This window comes from Lathyrus oleraceus, chromosome 5 (genome assembly GCF_024323335.1).
Source record: "Lathyrus oleraceus cultivar Zhongwan6 chromosome 5, CAAS_Psat_ZW6_1.0, whole genome shotgun sequence".
Taxonomy (NCBI): domain Eukaryota; kingdom Viridiplantae; phylum Streptophyta; class Magnoliopsida; order Fabales; family Fabaceae; genus Lathyrus; species Lathyrus oleraceus.
The window spans coordinates 240,445,597-240,462,055 of record NC_066583.1 but is presented as its reverse complement, the minus strand read 5'-3'; the positions used below and the strand labels follow the sequence as shown (position 1 = coordinate 240,462,055).

Sequence of the window (16,459 nt, the reverse complement as noted above, 5' to 3'; positions counted from 1 at the left end):
CTTTTGAATTTTGTATTTTGACCATGGGTTGTACTATTGGGGTGTTTTGTCCCCCACGAACAAAATTTTACTTTTCAGTTAATGATATTTATGTTTGTTTTTAATTTTGTGTGTTTAATAAATTTTTGGTTGAATAAGTGGCAAACCCTTCTAGATTGGTTGCTCCTCAAGAAGTACCCAATGAAGGTGCATCCGAGCTTGGATGGCAATGATAAGAATAACAAGTGAATGAAGCTAAGGTACATGGTTACCGTCGGCTAGAATTTTAGAATGCATTAGGAACTTTACTCTTTTTGGTAAATAGAATATTGTCTTTTTGCAACATAATTGAATGAATGTTTCATCTAGAACTGAGAACCATATATTGTGAGGAAACCTCCATTGTACACTTAAATGCTGGAGTCTAATAAGTTTTGTTGATTCATTTGATTCATTATTTGTCTGTTATTATTGTGAAATTGTGGAAGCAATTAGAAATGATCAAGGCACTTGTTTTCTTTCGAGCACAACTACATCCAAAAACAACTTACCTGTGAGCTGAGAGAGTATTTGTTAACCCCTTTGAGCCTAAACAGTTGAATCTCGGCTTGAAATAAAGCGAGATCTCAAAAAAAAATTTTACAACCCGGAAAATATTGATTATTGTTCTTTTGCCGTAAAAAGGTAAGAGCATTCACTTAGGGTGTGGAAGAATTAAGTTGGGGAGAACGAAAAAGAATCGGTAAATTCCACAACTCTTGAAAAAGAAAAGAAAAACCGAACAAGCATAGAAAAATATATGTATAGAAAATGTAGAAAATAAACATCTGTTTTGTATATTTGATGTGAAAGAAAAGAACAAAAATAGAAAATGAATGCTTGCTTGGAAGAAAAATAGTGAAAAATAAAAGTGGAGTTGTGGAAAATGTGTTGTGAAGGTTACAAATAAGAAACAAAGGAAACAAAGTCGAGTAGTGTGAATAATACTGTGAATGTCTCTTTTGCATCGGCACTTTCGTTTCAATGGCCTTAGAAATGTCCCTTGTTTGTTAACCCGACCAAGTTTCAACCGAAAAGCCCTTAGTGATCTGTATGCTTCCACAGTACCATTTATGATTGATTAGACATTGTATGAATCTGTTTGATTTCTTCATTATTTGTTAGAGAGTGAGATTAGTCCCGCGGTTGCAAACGCGCAAAATCTTCATTCCTTATTCGAAGAGGAGAGATAGGATGATTCATTCAGAATAGCATTGTTGTAGATAGATAAATATTTTGCATTGCTATTTAAGTTTTAGTTCTTATGTATTATTTTATTCAAAACCGTTGGAAACGTGTATTTGCGGATTTCGCTTGTGTTTGAGCCGTTTATCCAACTTCGGAGAAACCGTTTTCTTAAAAGCAAATCCTCTTGTTCTTCAAAGAGGCATACTTTGCTTGAGGACAAGCAAGAATCTAGTTGGGGAGAGTTATTAGATGCCCAAAAGTGCTTCTTTGAGCTATCATATGTGGGCATCTTTCACTCTTATTCCTTGCTAATGTGGTCAAAACCACATTCATTTTACATAGAATGCATCACATTGATAAGCAAGCTTGGTGCCTTTGATTTGTGTGTTATTGTGCAGGAAAAGGCATGAACTAATTGAAAATGAAGACACAAGAAAATTGGCAAAGGAACCAAGTTCACAAGCATTCTATCTGCCAGCTCGCTAGGCGAGGATGTGGCGAAGCAAAACCTTCGCTAGGCGAGCTCCTGGCGAAAGGCTCCAGTAAATTGGTTAATTAATTCGCTAGGCGAACTGAAGGCGAAGTGGCAGCGAATTCAGTCTGCTTTGGTGAAAAGAGCAGCCAGCACTAGCTCGCTAGGCGAGGCTCTAGCGAGTCCCCAGCGAGCATTCCAGTAGCAAAACCTCTCAACCTCGCTGGGGCGAAGGTTGAAGCGAGTTCTTCGCTAGGCGAACATGACAGTTCCACAGGCCCAGTTTTCTCTGGGCGCAGGGGCATTTTGTGCCCATTTTTGGCCTTCGCTAGGCGAGCCATTCTGCTCGCCTAGCGAACGTGACAGTTCTGCACTTGTCTATAAGTAGCAGGTGCCACTTTTTGAGCCCATACCACTTTTTACCAACTTTTCCATTTTTTGTACTTTCTCTTAGATATTTTACAGCATTGTTTGGAGGGATTTTTGATGCCCTAATTTCATTTCTCTTCATCTAGCAACCATCTTCCACAAAAAGAAGGTGGATTCCCATCCAACTTCGATCATTCGACTTGGATGTTGATCAACCCTCTTTTCTTACTTGCCGACCAAGCTACCATGAAAATGAGTAGCTAAGTCTCCATTTGTCAAGGTTAGATGTAGGTGATTTCCAAGCTTTGTGTGTAAATGTAAGGATCCTCATTTGTAAACTCTTTAACGGTAAATATATGATGAAAACTTTGTTTCTATTTAAAACTCTTTGTGTTGGTATTTGATCGAGAGATGTTTACCGATTCTTGACCTAGGTTTTCATCCAAACTTGTTTGTTAGCTAGAGATAGTAACGAATGATTTTGTTCACCATAAGGTTGAACCAAAAAGTTGTCATTTTGATAGATTGTGTTCGAGAGAAACAATGGATCAAAATGACAAAACTCACAATGGGTGTTCGAGAGAAACGCATTGAGAGGACTTTGTGAAATTATTTATCATCTAAAGGAGTTTATAAGATTGTTGACCGAGCAAATACATGCAAAGCAAATGTAATCATTGAAACCTAACTTTGACAATATTTCTCATATTAATCAAAACATAACTTTTACCGCAATTAATTACTTTGTATGCAAGATAACTTGATTAAAACCAAAACCCTAGTGTTACATTAAGTTAAGATTAATTCAACCATTGAACGGCAGTGATATCTTACAATCTCTGTGGATACGATAACAAAACCCGACACTTAAAAACTGTTTCAACAGTAGTCATTGTCGAATTCCTGAGAATGTTATCCTTCATAGTCTTGAGAAAACATGCTAAGTTCCCATCTTCAAGTTTAACATAACTTCTTCAGCGCCCTTGGCTAAGGATCCTTCTTGTTGAAATGCTATCACACATCATTATTTTATTAAGTATTTTCTAAATTCACTTTCCCTGTGTCAAGCTCATGATGTCTAAATTACATGTCAACAGTAGTAGGTGTTGTATTGAGGAAAAAGAATGATAGAAATATGAATATTAAGGTTATAATAGAGTCAAATGATATTGACTTTCATGAAACCAAATTCCCGTTTAAACCTAGAAATTATGGGGGCACCAAATCAAGTAACATTCACATGATCAGGAGTAATGAAAGCAACAATTAAGAATAAGCGGAATCACATATAAGCAAGAAAACAATAATTTATAAAGACTATGGACCCTACTTTGCAACCTATACCATATTGAAGGATCTGACAAACTCTCAAGAAGTTATTTCTTCACTGGATGTTGACTTATGGTATGAGGCCATTAACAACGAGATGGATTCTCTAGAATCTATCAAACCTGGAGATTAATAGACTTACCTCTTGGGTGAAAATCTATAGGTTGTAAATTGAAGAAAAAAACTTATACTTGATATAACCGTTGAAAAATACATGGGTCGCCTTGTAGTCAAGGATTTTACACAATGAGATAATCTAAATTTCTTCAACACATTCTCACCTTTTACTAGAATAACGTCCATTAGAATACTCATTTCACTTGTAGCAATTTGTAACTTAGAAGCACATTAAATGGACGTTAAAATTGTTTTATTAATATTAATTTAGAAGAAAAATAAATATGGAACAATCGGAAGGATTTGTGGTTCATGGAAAAGAGAATAAGGTCAATAAGTTAGATAAACTCATGTATGATCTAAAACAATTTCTAAACAATGACATGAAAGTTTGACAATCTAATTGTCTAGAATGAGTTTAAAGTGAATGAAAGTGATAAAGTTATTTATTACAAATATGTAAGTGACATTTATGTTGTTAATAATGTGAAATCATTGTTGTGTAAGAGATTTAATTTGAAAGACCTCAGAGAAGTAAGTGTGATCTTCGGTATTAAAATTATTAGGTCATATAAGGGATTTTTTGGGATTCATCTCACAACGTTGAGAAGAACTTAAAGTAATATAATTATTTTGATTGTAAACCTACACCGACCATATATGATCCAAATGTTAAGATCTTCAAGAACACCGGTGATAGAATAATACAATTTGAATATGTGAATATCATTGATAGCCTTAGATATGCTAATGATTGTATGAGACCTAATATTTATTATGTTGTGGGACTATTGTGCAAGTTTATCAATAGCCATAGTATTGAGCATTGTCACGCTATTGAAAGAGTTATGAGGTACCATAAAAGGACTATGAATCTAAAGTTAAAATTTCAAGAGTTTCTTGTTGTCCTAGAGGGATACAATAATATTGATAGGAACACATTGTTGGATGATTTTGAATCGACAAGTAATTGCATATTTAGCATAGCTGGAGGAAAAGTCTCTTAGCAGTATAAGAAATCGCCGACTCTCGCACAATTATCTAAGGAATTAGAAATGGTAGCTCTTGCAACCTCTATTGAAGAAGCAAGTTGGTTGAGATGTTTTCTGGCGGAGATTCCCATGTAGGAAAAACAAGGCATGTTGTTTTGATCCACTATGTTAGTATTGTGACTATTTCAAAAAATTGATCATCGTTAGTACAATGGTAAGAGACGACAAATTTGTTAAGCGTTGTATTGTTAGAAAGTTACTTTTTAAATGAGTTGTTAGAGTGGATGTACGCGCTAATGAAAACTTAGTTGACTCTAACAAAATGATTAGCTCGGGAGAAATTCCAAAATACATCCAAAAGGATGTGACTAGTGTTGATAGATCAATGAATCACTCATAGTGACAACTCTTTCTAAAAGAACGAAGATTCCAAGAATTAGATTCAATGAGTAATAACAAGTTTTGAAGTGATGTGAGAATGGACATGCTAGTGAGCATGATTCATAAAGTGATTAGAGGTTGAGTTAATAGAAATCACAGGTTGCCCCCACTTATAAACTCATGTTCAGGCCATATATTGTCCAATGTGGGACTCTTAACACACTCCCTCACGTCCAGGACTGGACATCTGGAGCGTGGAAATAAATGGTGGGTGGTCCGATAGCGGAAACCATAGTAGGTGACCCACCGGATCTTAAACGAGACTCTGATACCATGTTGATAATGCGTGAATAGGCCACAAACTCCATGGAAAAGTTGTAGTAATACAAGAAGAAGAAGAGGAAGAAAGTAAAGATTAAAGATGTGATTATTGTTCTTATTAGTAAAGTGGTTACACTCTATGCTATATATACACAAAGGGTAATAATAGAAATAACTGATAGATAGAAGGATGTAACTAACTAGCCACGTGTCAAGCACAGATAGGCTAAATATGTACAAGCCTAAAATGGCTAATATTGACAATAATCTATATTTTAAAAATCTGTTTTGCTAAATAAAAATAATTGTGATATACTTTTTGAAAATATAAAAATTCAACTAATATACATTTAAGTTCATTAAAATATTTTTAATAATTAATGATAAAATATATAATTCACTTAATTAATAAAAATTATATTTAAGTGTTGGTTTGAATAATTAATGAATATATATATATATATATATATATATATATATATATATATATATATATATATATATATATATATATATATATATATATATATATATATATATATATATATAATTCATTTAATGTATAAAATATATGAGGATTAATTAGAGAGAGAGAGTAATTGATAGTGAAAATTTTAATTTTCATTAACATATTGCAATTAAAAAATATTGTAAGTAAGTACTATAATACAATTAATAAAACCGTGTTTTTTTCCCGCTTATTTGAATTGAAAATTGAAAAGTAAAACTAAAAATTGAAAATCAAAACATATTTTTAGTTTCAGTTTTTTAAATTTTAATACACTGAATTTTAAAAGTGTTTTTAGAAATAGTTTTAAGAAACAAATCTATCTAACAAGTTCTTTGTTTTTTAATTTTTAAAAATTATAAAACAGTTTCAAAGAGGCTCATTTGTATCTCTTTCTAGACCTATATTCTCCAAAATTTTGATAATAAATACTCTATTTTTTCTCAATAGTGTCTCTATCTATGGAACTCCTTAAGCTGTGTGTGTTTTGTGGCATCCCTTCTCAAGTATTGTTGTTGCAGCTTTGAATAAAATACATAGATGACACTGATCATGCCTATGTATGATTCTATTTTGTTTGTTGAGTTGTTCTTCTATGTGGTTTTCTTATGTTCTATCTTCAATTACACATGCATAGATGAACATTAGATTATTTATGTGATTGTCCTTTGTTAGTGTCTTGACACAATCAAACTGTATTAGCAATTTGGCATCATATCAACATCACCAATATATGAGATATCAACATATTATCATTAAAAACAAGACCATCTCCACCTATCCACATTATATAGTATTCAACTTATTACATTGAAGAAAAATACCTACATAAAATGTACTGCAAAAACAAAGCATCATTAATGAAGACACATTCAAATTATGCCATGTATGAGAAAATCCTCTACGCCATCTCCGAGACATTAGAAACACGCATCCAAGACACAACAGCAACATATTGCAGCACAGCTGCATGAAATAAATTGGCAGAAAAATTACTAGATTGTACTAAGTCATGGACAAAGTCATAAAAAAAATTAACATAATTACCATCCCTTCCAGAATCCATCACCCTTGGAGTTTGTTTCCACTGCATGGTTTTGTTGATTGTCTTGTTTAGTAGGATAACCAAGAGGAGGGGGTGGTGCAGTTGCAGGTGGAGGATACACTGTGGACTGGGCTGAATTCATCTTGAAATACTAATAAAAAGAAATTGGATCTACGAATAAAGGCTTGAATTAAGATAGGTTGAAGTAGGAGAATGAAAAATATGTAGACTATATAGAGAGAGCATAGAAGCGAAGATAACAAGAGGTTAGTTAATTAGGAGATTAAATTATGTTACTTGGAAGGTAATGGAATTGGAAACAAACAAACAAACAACGTTGGACGGCACACAAAGATCAGCCACAGGGGCGGCAACTATGCCATATGGTAAACTATTATGTAAGTTTATTTTTGCTTATTTGAAAAAAATGCATTTTGTTTACAAGTTGTGGAACAAATTAGTGATTAATTAGTGATAATTACATTTACAAGTGACTGTTTAGATTTGGAAATAGAGCGTGTGTTGTTTGTGACTCTTGGTCGTCCTTTTCTCTAACCAAATCCCATGCTCTCACTTTATGTTTATTTTAACGAAATCCTAATGTCATTTAACAAAAATTGTTGACATGTCATTGATGATGTTAATTTCCACTCACATGATTGTTATGAGACTAAATCGAACTCCAATATTTTCATTAGCATCCATAATTTCATTTATACCGAAATACAATTGAGTAAGGAAGACTCGGTGGGGGAAGAATAGGGTTAGACATTATAAGAAAATTTTCTCTCAGCGTCATAACGTTGTGATATGAAAATCACATGATAAGAAAAAGGCTATTGCGACGTAATATTCACATCGTTAAAGTTTTTTAATAATTAAATAAAAAACTCAACTTTTTAGATGGTGGGGCGTTATAAAATTAAAAAATATATATATATTGTGTCGTGTTAAACACGTCACAACATATATTTCCAAATAAAAAAAAGGCGTCAGTGTTTTCACACGAGAGAGATTCAAATTTTAAAAAAATTAAGTTGTGAGGTGTAAAACACGCTGCAAAATGCTTTTCATAAAAAAGGGAGTCTTGACTGACTTTAATTGATGGTTAGGCAAGCATTATGACCGTTCTGACATCTCAATTTTACCGACGTGTAAATCATGTCGCAAAGTAACGGTTACTTTTGTTAGAACAAACAACCACAAGATTGGTGAAACAATAATTGAGTAATTTTGGATATGGAGAGTGAAATAGGAGAATTGAGGGAGAACGAAAGAGAGAGGATTGAGGGTGAGATGCTATATTTTTATTAACTAGGGTGAGAGTGTATTCTAAACACTTATATACATGTTACATAATGATTGGAATGCAATTTGACCAAATACAATAGCAAAAAATACAAAAACTCGGGCTTGTAACAGGTTACACCAAAACGTGTAACCGGTTACACCTGAGACTGAAAAACTAAGAAATTAATTCAGCTTCAGTGGTAACTGATTACACCATTTCTAATAATCAGTACACCTTCGAAAACTTCAGATTTCTGCTACTGTAAAGCATATCATCATCAGCTGTAACTGGTTGCACACCCGTGGTAACCAGTTACAACATTTGAATTACTTCACAAACTTTAACACACCACCTTAATTCAAGTGTTTCAAGTCCACCATGTTCATGTTCATCTTCAACCTCTTGAATACATCATTTGTGACTCCCTTAGTCAGCAAATCAACAATTTGATCCTCACTCCTGCAATATCTCAATCGTAACCTCCATTCGCTAATAAGTTCCCTTAAATAATGGAACCTCATCTCAATGTGCTTGCTCCTCCTATATGCAATTGGGTTCTTAGCAAGATTAATTGCATAAACATTGTCAACTAAGAGTGTGATATCCTCACCCTCACTGATGTCCAGCTCCTCCAATAGATTCATAAACCATACGACTTGACACAGACATAACGAAGCGGCAATGCACTCGGCCTCACAAGATGAGAGTGCAACTATCACTACAACAAACAAGACCTTAGACAGCGCTTTTTTTAGCCTTAGACAGCGCTTTAAAGCGTTGTCTAAACCTCCGCTGCTATAGGTTTAGACAGCGCTTTTTTAAATCTTAAAAGCGCTGTCTAAGCCCCCCCCCCCCCCCCTTAGACAGCGCTTTGGCCAAAAGCGCTTTATAAGACCCTCTTATTTTAAATTTTTTAGGTATATCTTAGACAGCGCTTTTGAAAAGCGCTGTCTAAGCCCCACCCCCTTAGACAGCGCTTTGGCCAAAAGCGCTTTCTAAGACCCTCCTATTTTAATTTTTTTAGGTATACCTTAGACAGCGCTTTTCAAAAAGCGCTGTCTAAGCCCCCCCCCCCCCCCCCCTTAGACAGCGCTTTTGCCTAAAGCGCTTTCTAATCCCCCCTTAGACAACGCTTTTTACAAAAGCGCTGTCTAAGGTATACGAAAATTTTTGAAGCTTTTGTTTTAAACCACATTTTTTTCAGGTTTATAAACCAGAATTTCTACCTGTTTTCAACCAGATTTTGACAGACAATTATCACATTTTATATATGCCATTTTGGCCTTTTTTCTACCAATTTTTGGCTAACAAATATATATATATACCAATTCAAACCAATTTTGCCTTAAATGTATCAAAATATATACAAATTTATGTACACATTTACAAGTCATAACATATACTACAAATGTACACATTAATTACACAAATTTATGAACAAACATTGAGCTTTATCATGAATTGACACCACTCCTCTTTGATTTCGTCCACTTGATCCTTTGTATAAAATGCACACTTGAATTCATCAAAGTACTACATAATAATATAACATATTTTGAATTAATTCCAACTATTTAATTATATGAGATATGTGTAAATATAAAAATAACTCATAAGTTAGAAATACATACATCGGTGGGAATCTTTAATCGGCCCAAAGCAAGAGTATCTCGCATAAACCTCAACATGAAATACCCGCAATCTATTTGATTACGTTGTTGAGGACACTACACCTGCAAGTGCTATAGACGAGTGATCCTCCAACTTTTAGTAGTCTGAAACCGTTGGCGAGAAGATTCAGCTGTAGTGAGATACAAAAGGTATGTGTGTGAGTTAAAAACAAAATGATATTTAAGACTAAAGGTATGCATGTAAATTATAGATCAAGAGAATAACAAGTCTTTGCCTGAAGAGCATGTAAATTATCCGTCCTCTCAGCATCCAGCACACGACGTTGAAGAGTTACCCAGCCCCAATGTTCAAACTTTTGAATATGTTTAACTGAACCATCATGAGTACATTCTGCATCCACAAGGACCTGAATCAAATCCCAACAAATGATAACTTTTTAAGGGTAAATGACAATGAAGAACTGTGCAAAATGAATTCAAAGTAATACAGTAGTTACTTTGTCATAGCCATAGCCTGCAATCTCATTTTCAGCTACAGTCTTATATAATTCTCCTTTAGTAAGACCAATAACTCCAGAATGTTGTCCATAATATATGAGTTCAGGAGGGTGAGACTTAGACACCACTTGTGGAGTGGCACACTTCTTTGCTTTTTTCCTTTCTTTCCATGGTCTTCTAGATGTCCACTCCTTGAACACGTCCATTCTTTCTTCCGATCTAGACTCGTCTGTTTAATACTTGATAGAATGAAAACATTTCAAAATTGGGTAATAATGATTAATGAATAAGCATGATATTAAAATTTCAATATTACATTCCAAGATTAAACATCACTAACATGATTCAGAATCAGAACGAAACCCCTCAGGAATAACTGAAAATGTTGTTCCATCAGCAACAAAAAGTCGGCATCTATCACCCAGTTTATACTTCTGCAGCATTGTTCTACACGCTGCCAACCGATGCCTTGCAGCATCAACTCCAGTTACAGAGCCCGAATCACCAAGAAGGTCTAATATCATACAAAGTTTAGCACCTAAACATTACATTTGAAAGAAAACCATTATAATCATGTGATTTGTTTAGCAAACTGAAATAATTATATAGAAAGCTGCTCTTTGAACTAAAAGCATCCCTGAAAAATGTTCTTATTTAGAATAAAAAGTTTTCTATATGTTTTCCCTGAAATAAATCAAGTCTTAATCTCAAAAACAATTTTTATAACATCATTATAAACAATAACAGGACAGACTATGAAGCATGTATACTTCAAATATGTCAAAGTATCAGTGTCCAACATGTATCCAAAACTAATGTGTTTGATACTTTCCCGATACGTACCCAAAAAGTATCCAATAATTTTATTAATTCACTTTAAAAAATTCCACCAATACGTCTAAGATACGACATCGATAATTCCTCCCAACAATATACACATGTTGTGTTGATACGATACATCTTTGCAATATGTATATCTTGGTTACATCATATTAACTACAAACACAAAATTGTGTTTTTTATGTCACATTCATAGTAGAAAGAATAACGTTTATATAGGCGAGGTAGCTATAAGTATGTTTGGAACCGTATCCAATAGGACTTTGAACACGCAGCCATTGTGAAAGTACTACTTGAAGCATCATGTTAACAACATGTTTATTTATGTACTTATAAAGAATTAACAATGTGAACGTCTCTTCACAGACTTGTTAACCTATCTTGGCCATATCGAATCTTAATTTCTTAAAATTACTAGAATTCATGTATTTGAATCATACTATCATCTGTGTGCTATGTATCCAAGCTTCTTAGAGGACAGATACTATAAACATGATTAAGCAAAGAAATATCTACCAGGTGCGGCACATAGGTCCAACACATGATCCCCCGGTGATATGCCTAAAGCCATAACAGCAGCTCCAGAAGATGCATCAATACCATATATCTGATACAAAACAATCAACCATAATCAATAACACAAAAAAATCCAAAATATCAAAGCAAAAAATAACGGAAATATAAAAAGAATTCAAATTCCAATGCAAAGAAACTCACTAACCTTTCCTTCTCGGTATGCATTAGTGGGCACTTTCCATTAACCCGGAAGAAAAACAATACTGACAAAGTTCTGCTTTTTTGCTACGAAATTATAACATTATTTTTCAAGTTCTGCTTACGTAATTGTGGACCAAGTTAATAGGTATGAAAGTGTCTTTTTGACAAAGTCCTACGAAATTATAACATATCTATATGAGAACTAGCACCATAGGATATTTCTTACTTAGTTCTTTTGAGCTTTCTAATAGAATAATATACTAGAGTTGAAGTTGAATATGTCTTCCAATACAACAGGCATAACGGTTACCAAATACATACTAAGAACATTCATCCATATAAGAGTAACACATTGCATCAAAAGGAATTTAGCTAGTTGAAAAGCAAATTATCATTCCCTACAGACTAGTGACCAACCATCAAGTAAATAGTGAATTGGATTATAGGATCATATACCTTAAGTTGCTTCCTTATGACATAAGCATTCTCCTCCTCAGCATCATTGTTGTACCGTAATTTCTTTGTGAAGAAATGAAAAGTTGCAGTGTTGCTCTTGGGGACATGCACTGCCATGTACTCAAAATTAAACTCTTCCGACTAACACAATAAAAATACACATAATTAGAATAGAATACTAAACCCAAGAACATGTGATCAATAAATAGAATCTAAAAAATGCACTACCATGTACTTAGTACCAAAGACCTCTTATGGGTATCAACCACGCTGAGGGAAGTGATAGTAGCATGACACTTACACAATAAAACTAGAGCAGTCCCAAATTTATTTATTCCTATAAGACCAAGGGCAAGCATTCAGCCGTTATTGACATTAAAAATCAAAATTTAATTATACACAATATTTGAAACACATTATTTTAAAAACAAATAAGCCATCATGACTCTAATGAACTCCTCATAGTTGATATGACCATCACCGTCAACATCAACTTCGCGAATCATCTCGTCAACCTCTTCATATTTCAGCTTTTAGCTGAGATTTGTCATAACATGACAGAGCTCAGCTGCAGTGATGAAACCATTTTGATCCTTGTCGAACACACAGATTAGTATCATGTCATAAGAAATACCAAAAGCTTCTCATCTTGGCATTCTATATAATGAAAACCTCTAACCACCCAAATTTAAAACCAATTTAACACTCATTTTATGTTTCATCCCCTGCATTCAAAACGAAAATATCATGGAAAGAATAGGGAAAGTAGTACCAATTAGCAAGGTAGAGCAAAATTTAAAATAGAAGAAGAAAAATTTATTAAATAAGAAACTAGAGTAGAAATAACCATTTTTTGTTAGGAATAACATTACCGAATGGAAAAAAATAACTTACTAGTAATGAAAGGTTCAAAAATTCTTTGAGGTTTGAGAAATTTTGAACAAACAAAGTCTTTAATAGTTAGGGTTTAAGACCTGCGAAAAAGAAAGGGTTAGATTCATACAGAGAGAACAAATAAAGTTGAAGGAGAGTTTTTACAAGTTGAAGGAAGCTCGTCCGGGGAAGGAGAGCTCGTAATAGAAGGAAGCATGTTTATGAAGCGAGCCTGCACGGATCCAATCAGTAGTGAAAAACCACACAGGATAAGAATCATACATATAATGGGGGAAAGGGTTAGGGTTTAGGGGAAGAATCTTTCACACAGGATAAACAAGCTCTGATTGAGGGTTGGAAGAAGGGGGAGTGGATTTGGGAGAAAGAGAAGCAAGCTCTGATTGAGGGTTTGGGAGAAGAATGTAGGATTTTTAGGATTTGGGAGGGAATAACTTTTTTTTCGTGACATGGAGGGAATAAAGACTTTAGACAGCGCTTTTGGTTTTAATTTTTTTTTTAATCTAAAGACTTTAGACAGTGCTTTATCAAAAGCGCTGACTAAGGTCTATATTTAAAAGCGCTTTCTAAAAGCGCTGTCTAAGGGGGGGTCTTAGACAGCGCTTTTAGAAAGCGCTGTCTAAGACCCCCCCTTAGACAGCGCTTTCATTATTTTTTTGGAACATTTTCCGTGTTTTATTTTAATTTTAACCTTAGACAGCGCTTTCTTTTAAAAGCGCTGTCTAAGATGCGCTGTTAAAAGTCATTTTTGGCGTAGTGTATCGGTTCCTTCTTCGAACACCAACAGATTGGTGTCGCACCAAACATGAATATCTATCCATGTCTAGACTTTCGATCATTTTTATCTCTGCACCAGTCAGAATCGATAAAATTGAGCAAACTGCATTTTTTATCAGTATCCGCTGCGGGAAAGAGAATTATGCAGCCAGCAAAACCTTTGACATAGCGTAAGATCCTCTTGATTGCTGCCATATGAGACACCTTCGGTCTCTCCATGAATCTACTCACAATAGTGACACTAAACGCTAAGTTCGGTCGCGTATTGCACAAGTAACGTAAAGATTCAATCAACCTCCTATATTGAGTTGGATCAGCATCTTCTTCATCCTCATTCTTATACAATTGCAACCTTGGTTCAGCTAGAGAAATGGCAGCATTGCAATGCTCCATTCACACCTTTTCAATATCTCAAGAGCATATCTCCTTTGATGCACGAGCAGTCCCATTTTAGACTTGTGGAACTCAATGCAAAGAAAATAAGTCATGAGACCAAGGTCTATCATCTCAAAATCATCCATAAGTTCACTCTTGAACTTTGAAATCACTCATCATTGTTGCCCGTGATCAACAAATCACGGAGATACAGACAAAGGATGATTACTCCTTCACTAGCATTCGTCTTCATATATATTCCATGTTCTGATACACATTTCTTAAAGCCAATGTCCTTTAGGAAATCATCAAATCTTCCAGTCCAAGCTCTTGGAGCTTGCTTCAAACTATATAGAGCTTTCTTCAACTTGTAGAATTCCAGCTCTTGGTTTTTCACAACAAAACCAGGGAGTTTTCCTACATATACCTCATCTTTAAGTAGTCCATTCAAAAGCGCGGATTTGACATCCATTGCTAAATAGGCCAATTATTGCAATACCAACAACGTGCCTAATGGTTTCAATCCTTGCAACCGGTGCAAATACCTCCTTAAAGTTTATACCTTCTCTTTGCAAAAATCCCTTAGCCACTAATCGAGCCTTATTCTTGATTATCTCACCCTTAGGATTTGCCTTCACTTTGAACACCCACTTCACACCAATTGCCTTCTTCACTTTTGGTAGATCAAATAGCTCCCATATACTGTTTTTCTCAATGGTATCCAGCTCCTCTTTCATATCACAAATCCACTTTGGATCACTTAAGGCTTCTTCCGCACTAACGGGTTCGGATTCGGCCATAAGTGCAAAATGGATGAAATCACCATCATCATTGACTTCATTGTCACGAAACATCTTACAATCTTGGAGTCTCTCAGACAACCCTCTTTGCCTTGTTGACCTCCAGTTATTTCCTTAATTTTAGGCTTCAACAACATGTTCTGTCCTTCCTGCTTCCTCAAAACCAGAAAATTTTGAACCTGTAACTGGTTATAGGATTTTGGTTACTGGTTATAGCCTGCATGTAACCGGTTACAGACTACTGTCAACCGGTTACACCCTGCTACAACTACTTTAATTCATCGATTACAACATCATGACTGATCACGATCCTCCTGTTCACATCACCAAAAAGTTTGTAACCACCAGTAGAGTGATATCAAACAAGAATCATCACCTCTCCCTTGTCATCCAACTTCTTCCTAAGTTGACCCGGAACATATCGGTATGCAATGGAACCAAAAACTTTCAAGTGGTTCAGATTTGGCTCGAACTCTTACCATGCTTCCTTCGGTGTTACATTTCCAAGCTCTTTTTAGGGTACTTATTCAACAAATAGGCATTTGTGGATATCGTTTTTCCCTATAGCTCCTTTGGAAAGTTCTTCCCCTTCAACATGCTTCTCACCATTTTCATAATCGATTGATTCTTCCTTTCTGCCATGCCATTTTATTGTGATGTATAGGGTGGTACTACTTCACATATAATCCCTTCTTGATCACAAAACTTCCCAAATTCATTTGAGACATATTCACCTCCACCATCAGTTTTGAGCACTTTGAGCTTGTGACCACTTTACCTCTTCACCATGGACTTGAACTTTGTTAATTCTCTATATTAGTGATTGGCAGTAATTTTGGTAAAACTAACTTAGCAATAACATATTGAACAAGATATCCTAACATGTGGATCCAACATCTTGTCTGATACTGGTCTACTCTTGGTAACGGTTGGTTGATTAACAGATTACTGAATATTCTAGGAATATTAAGTAATCCTATGTGGCATCCAAGATTGAGGAATCAGAGATTCTAATTGAGTTTAAATTTATTCTATTTTTCTAAATGTTGAGACATTTTAGGAAACTCTTGATTGAGGACCTAATTTTATGTTGACTTTTGGTTGTTGTCTTGCTGCGTGTATGAAGCCCAAATCCAGTCCAGACTTTGGTTATAAATAGAATGCCTCAAACCTAGTTGAAGCACGAATCAAATATTGTTTTACCGAGGTGTTAGGGTTTGTGTGTTCTTGTTAATTATGAGCCTCTATAATATCATCTTGAAGATGAATGTGACCTGGATACAGATGAAGGGGTGTCTAATGTTATTGTATTACTTGGAAGACATATCAACAAAGTGATAAAGAAGAAGGACTGAAAGACAAGATCAAATGTCAAGAACATGTCATTCGACATCAACAAAAATCAGGATTTTGGAAGAAGGCCCAAAATTGAAGAAAATACTA

General features: G+C 34.7%; 1 protein-coding gene across 1 annotated transcript; it reads right to left on the bottom strand.

The window, feature by feature from the left end:
* Positions 1-9,885: 9,885 nt before the first annotated feature.
* LOC127079960 (rRNA (cytosine-C(5))-methyltransferase NOP2C) lies at positions 9,886-14,234 on the bottom strand. The gene is made up of 9 exons (XM_051020308.1): positions 14,073-14,234; positions 13,177-13,278; positions 12,174-12,314; positions 12,028-12,037; positions 11,722-11,750; positions 11,517-11,607; positions 10,501-10,698; positions 10,160-10,389; positions 9,886-10,069 (listed from the first exon to the last, which is right to left on the bottom strand). Exons 1-9 carry the CDS (start codon positions 14,232-14,234, stop codon positions 9,908-9,910), a joined length of 1,125 nt encoding a protein of 374 aa, XP_050876265.1. The 3' UTR covers positions 9,886-9,907.
* Between the last annotated feature and the right edge of the window lie 2,225 nt (positions 14,235-16,459).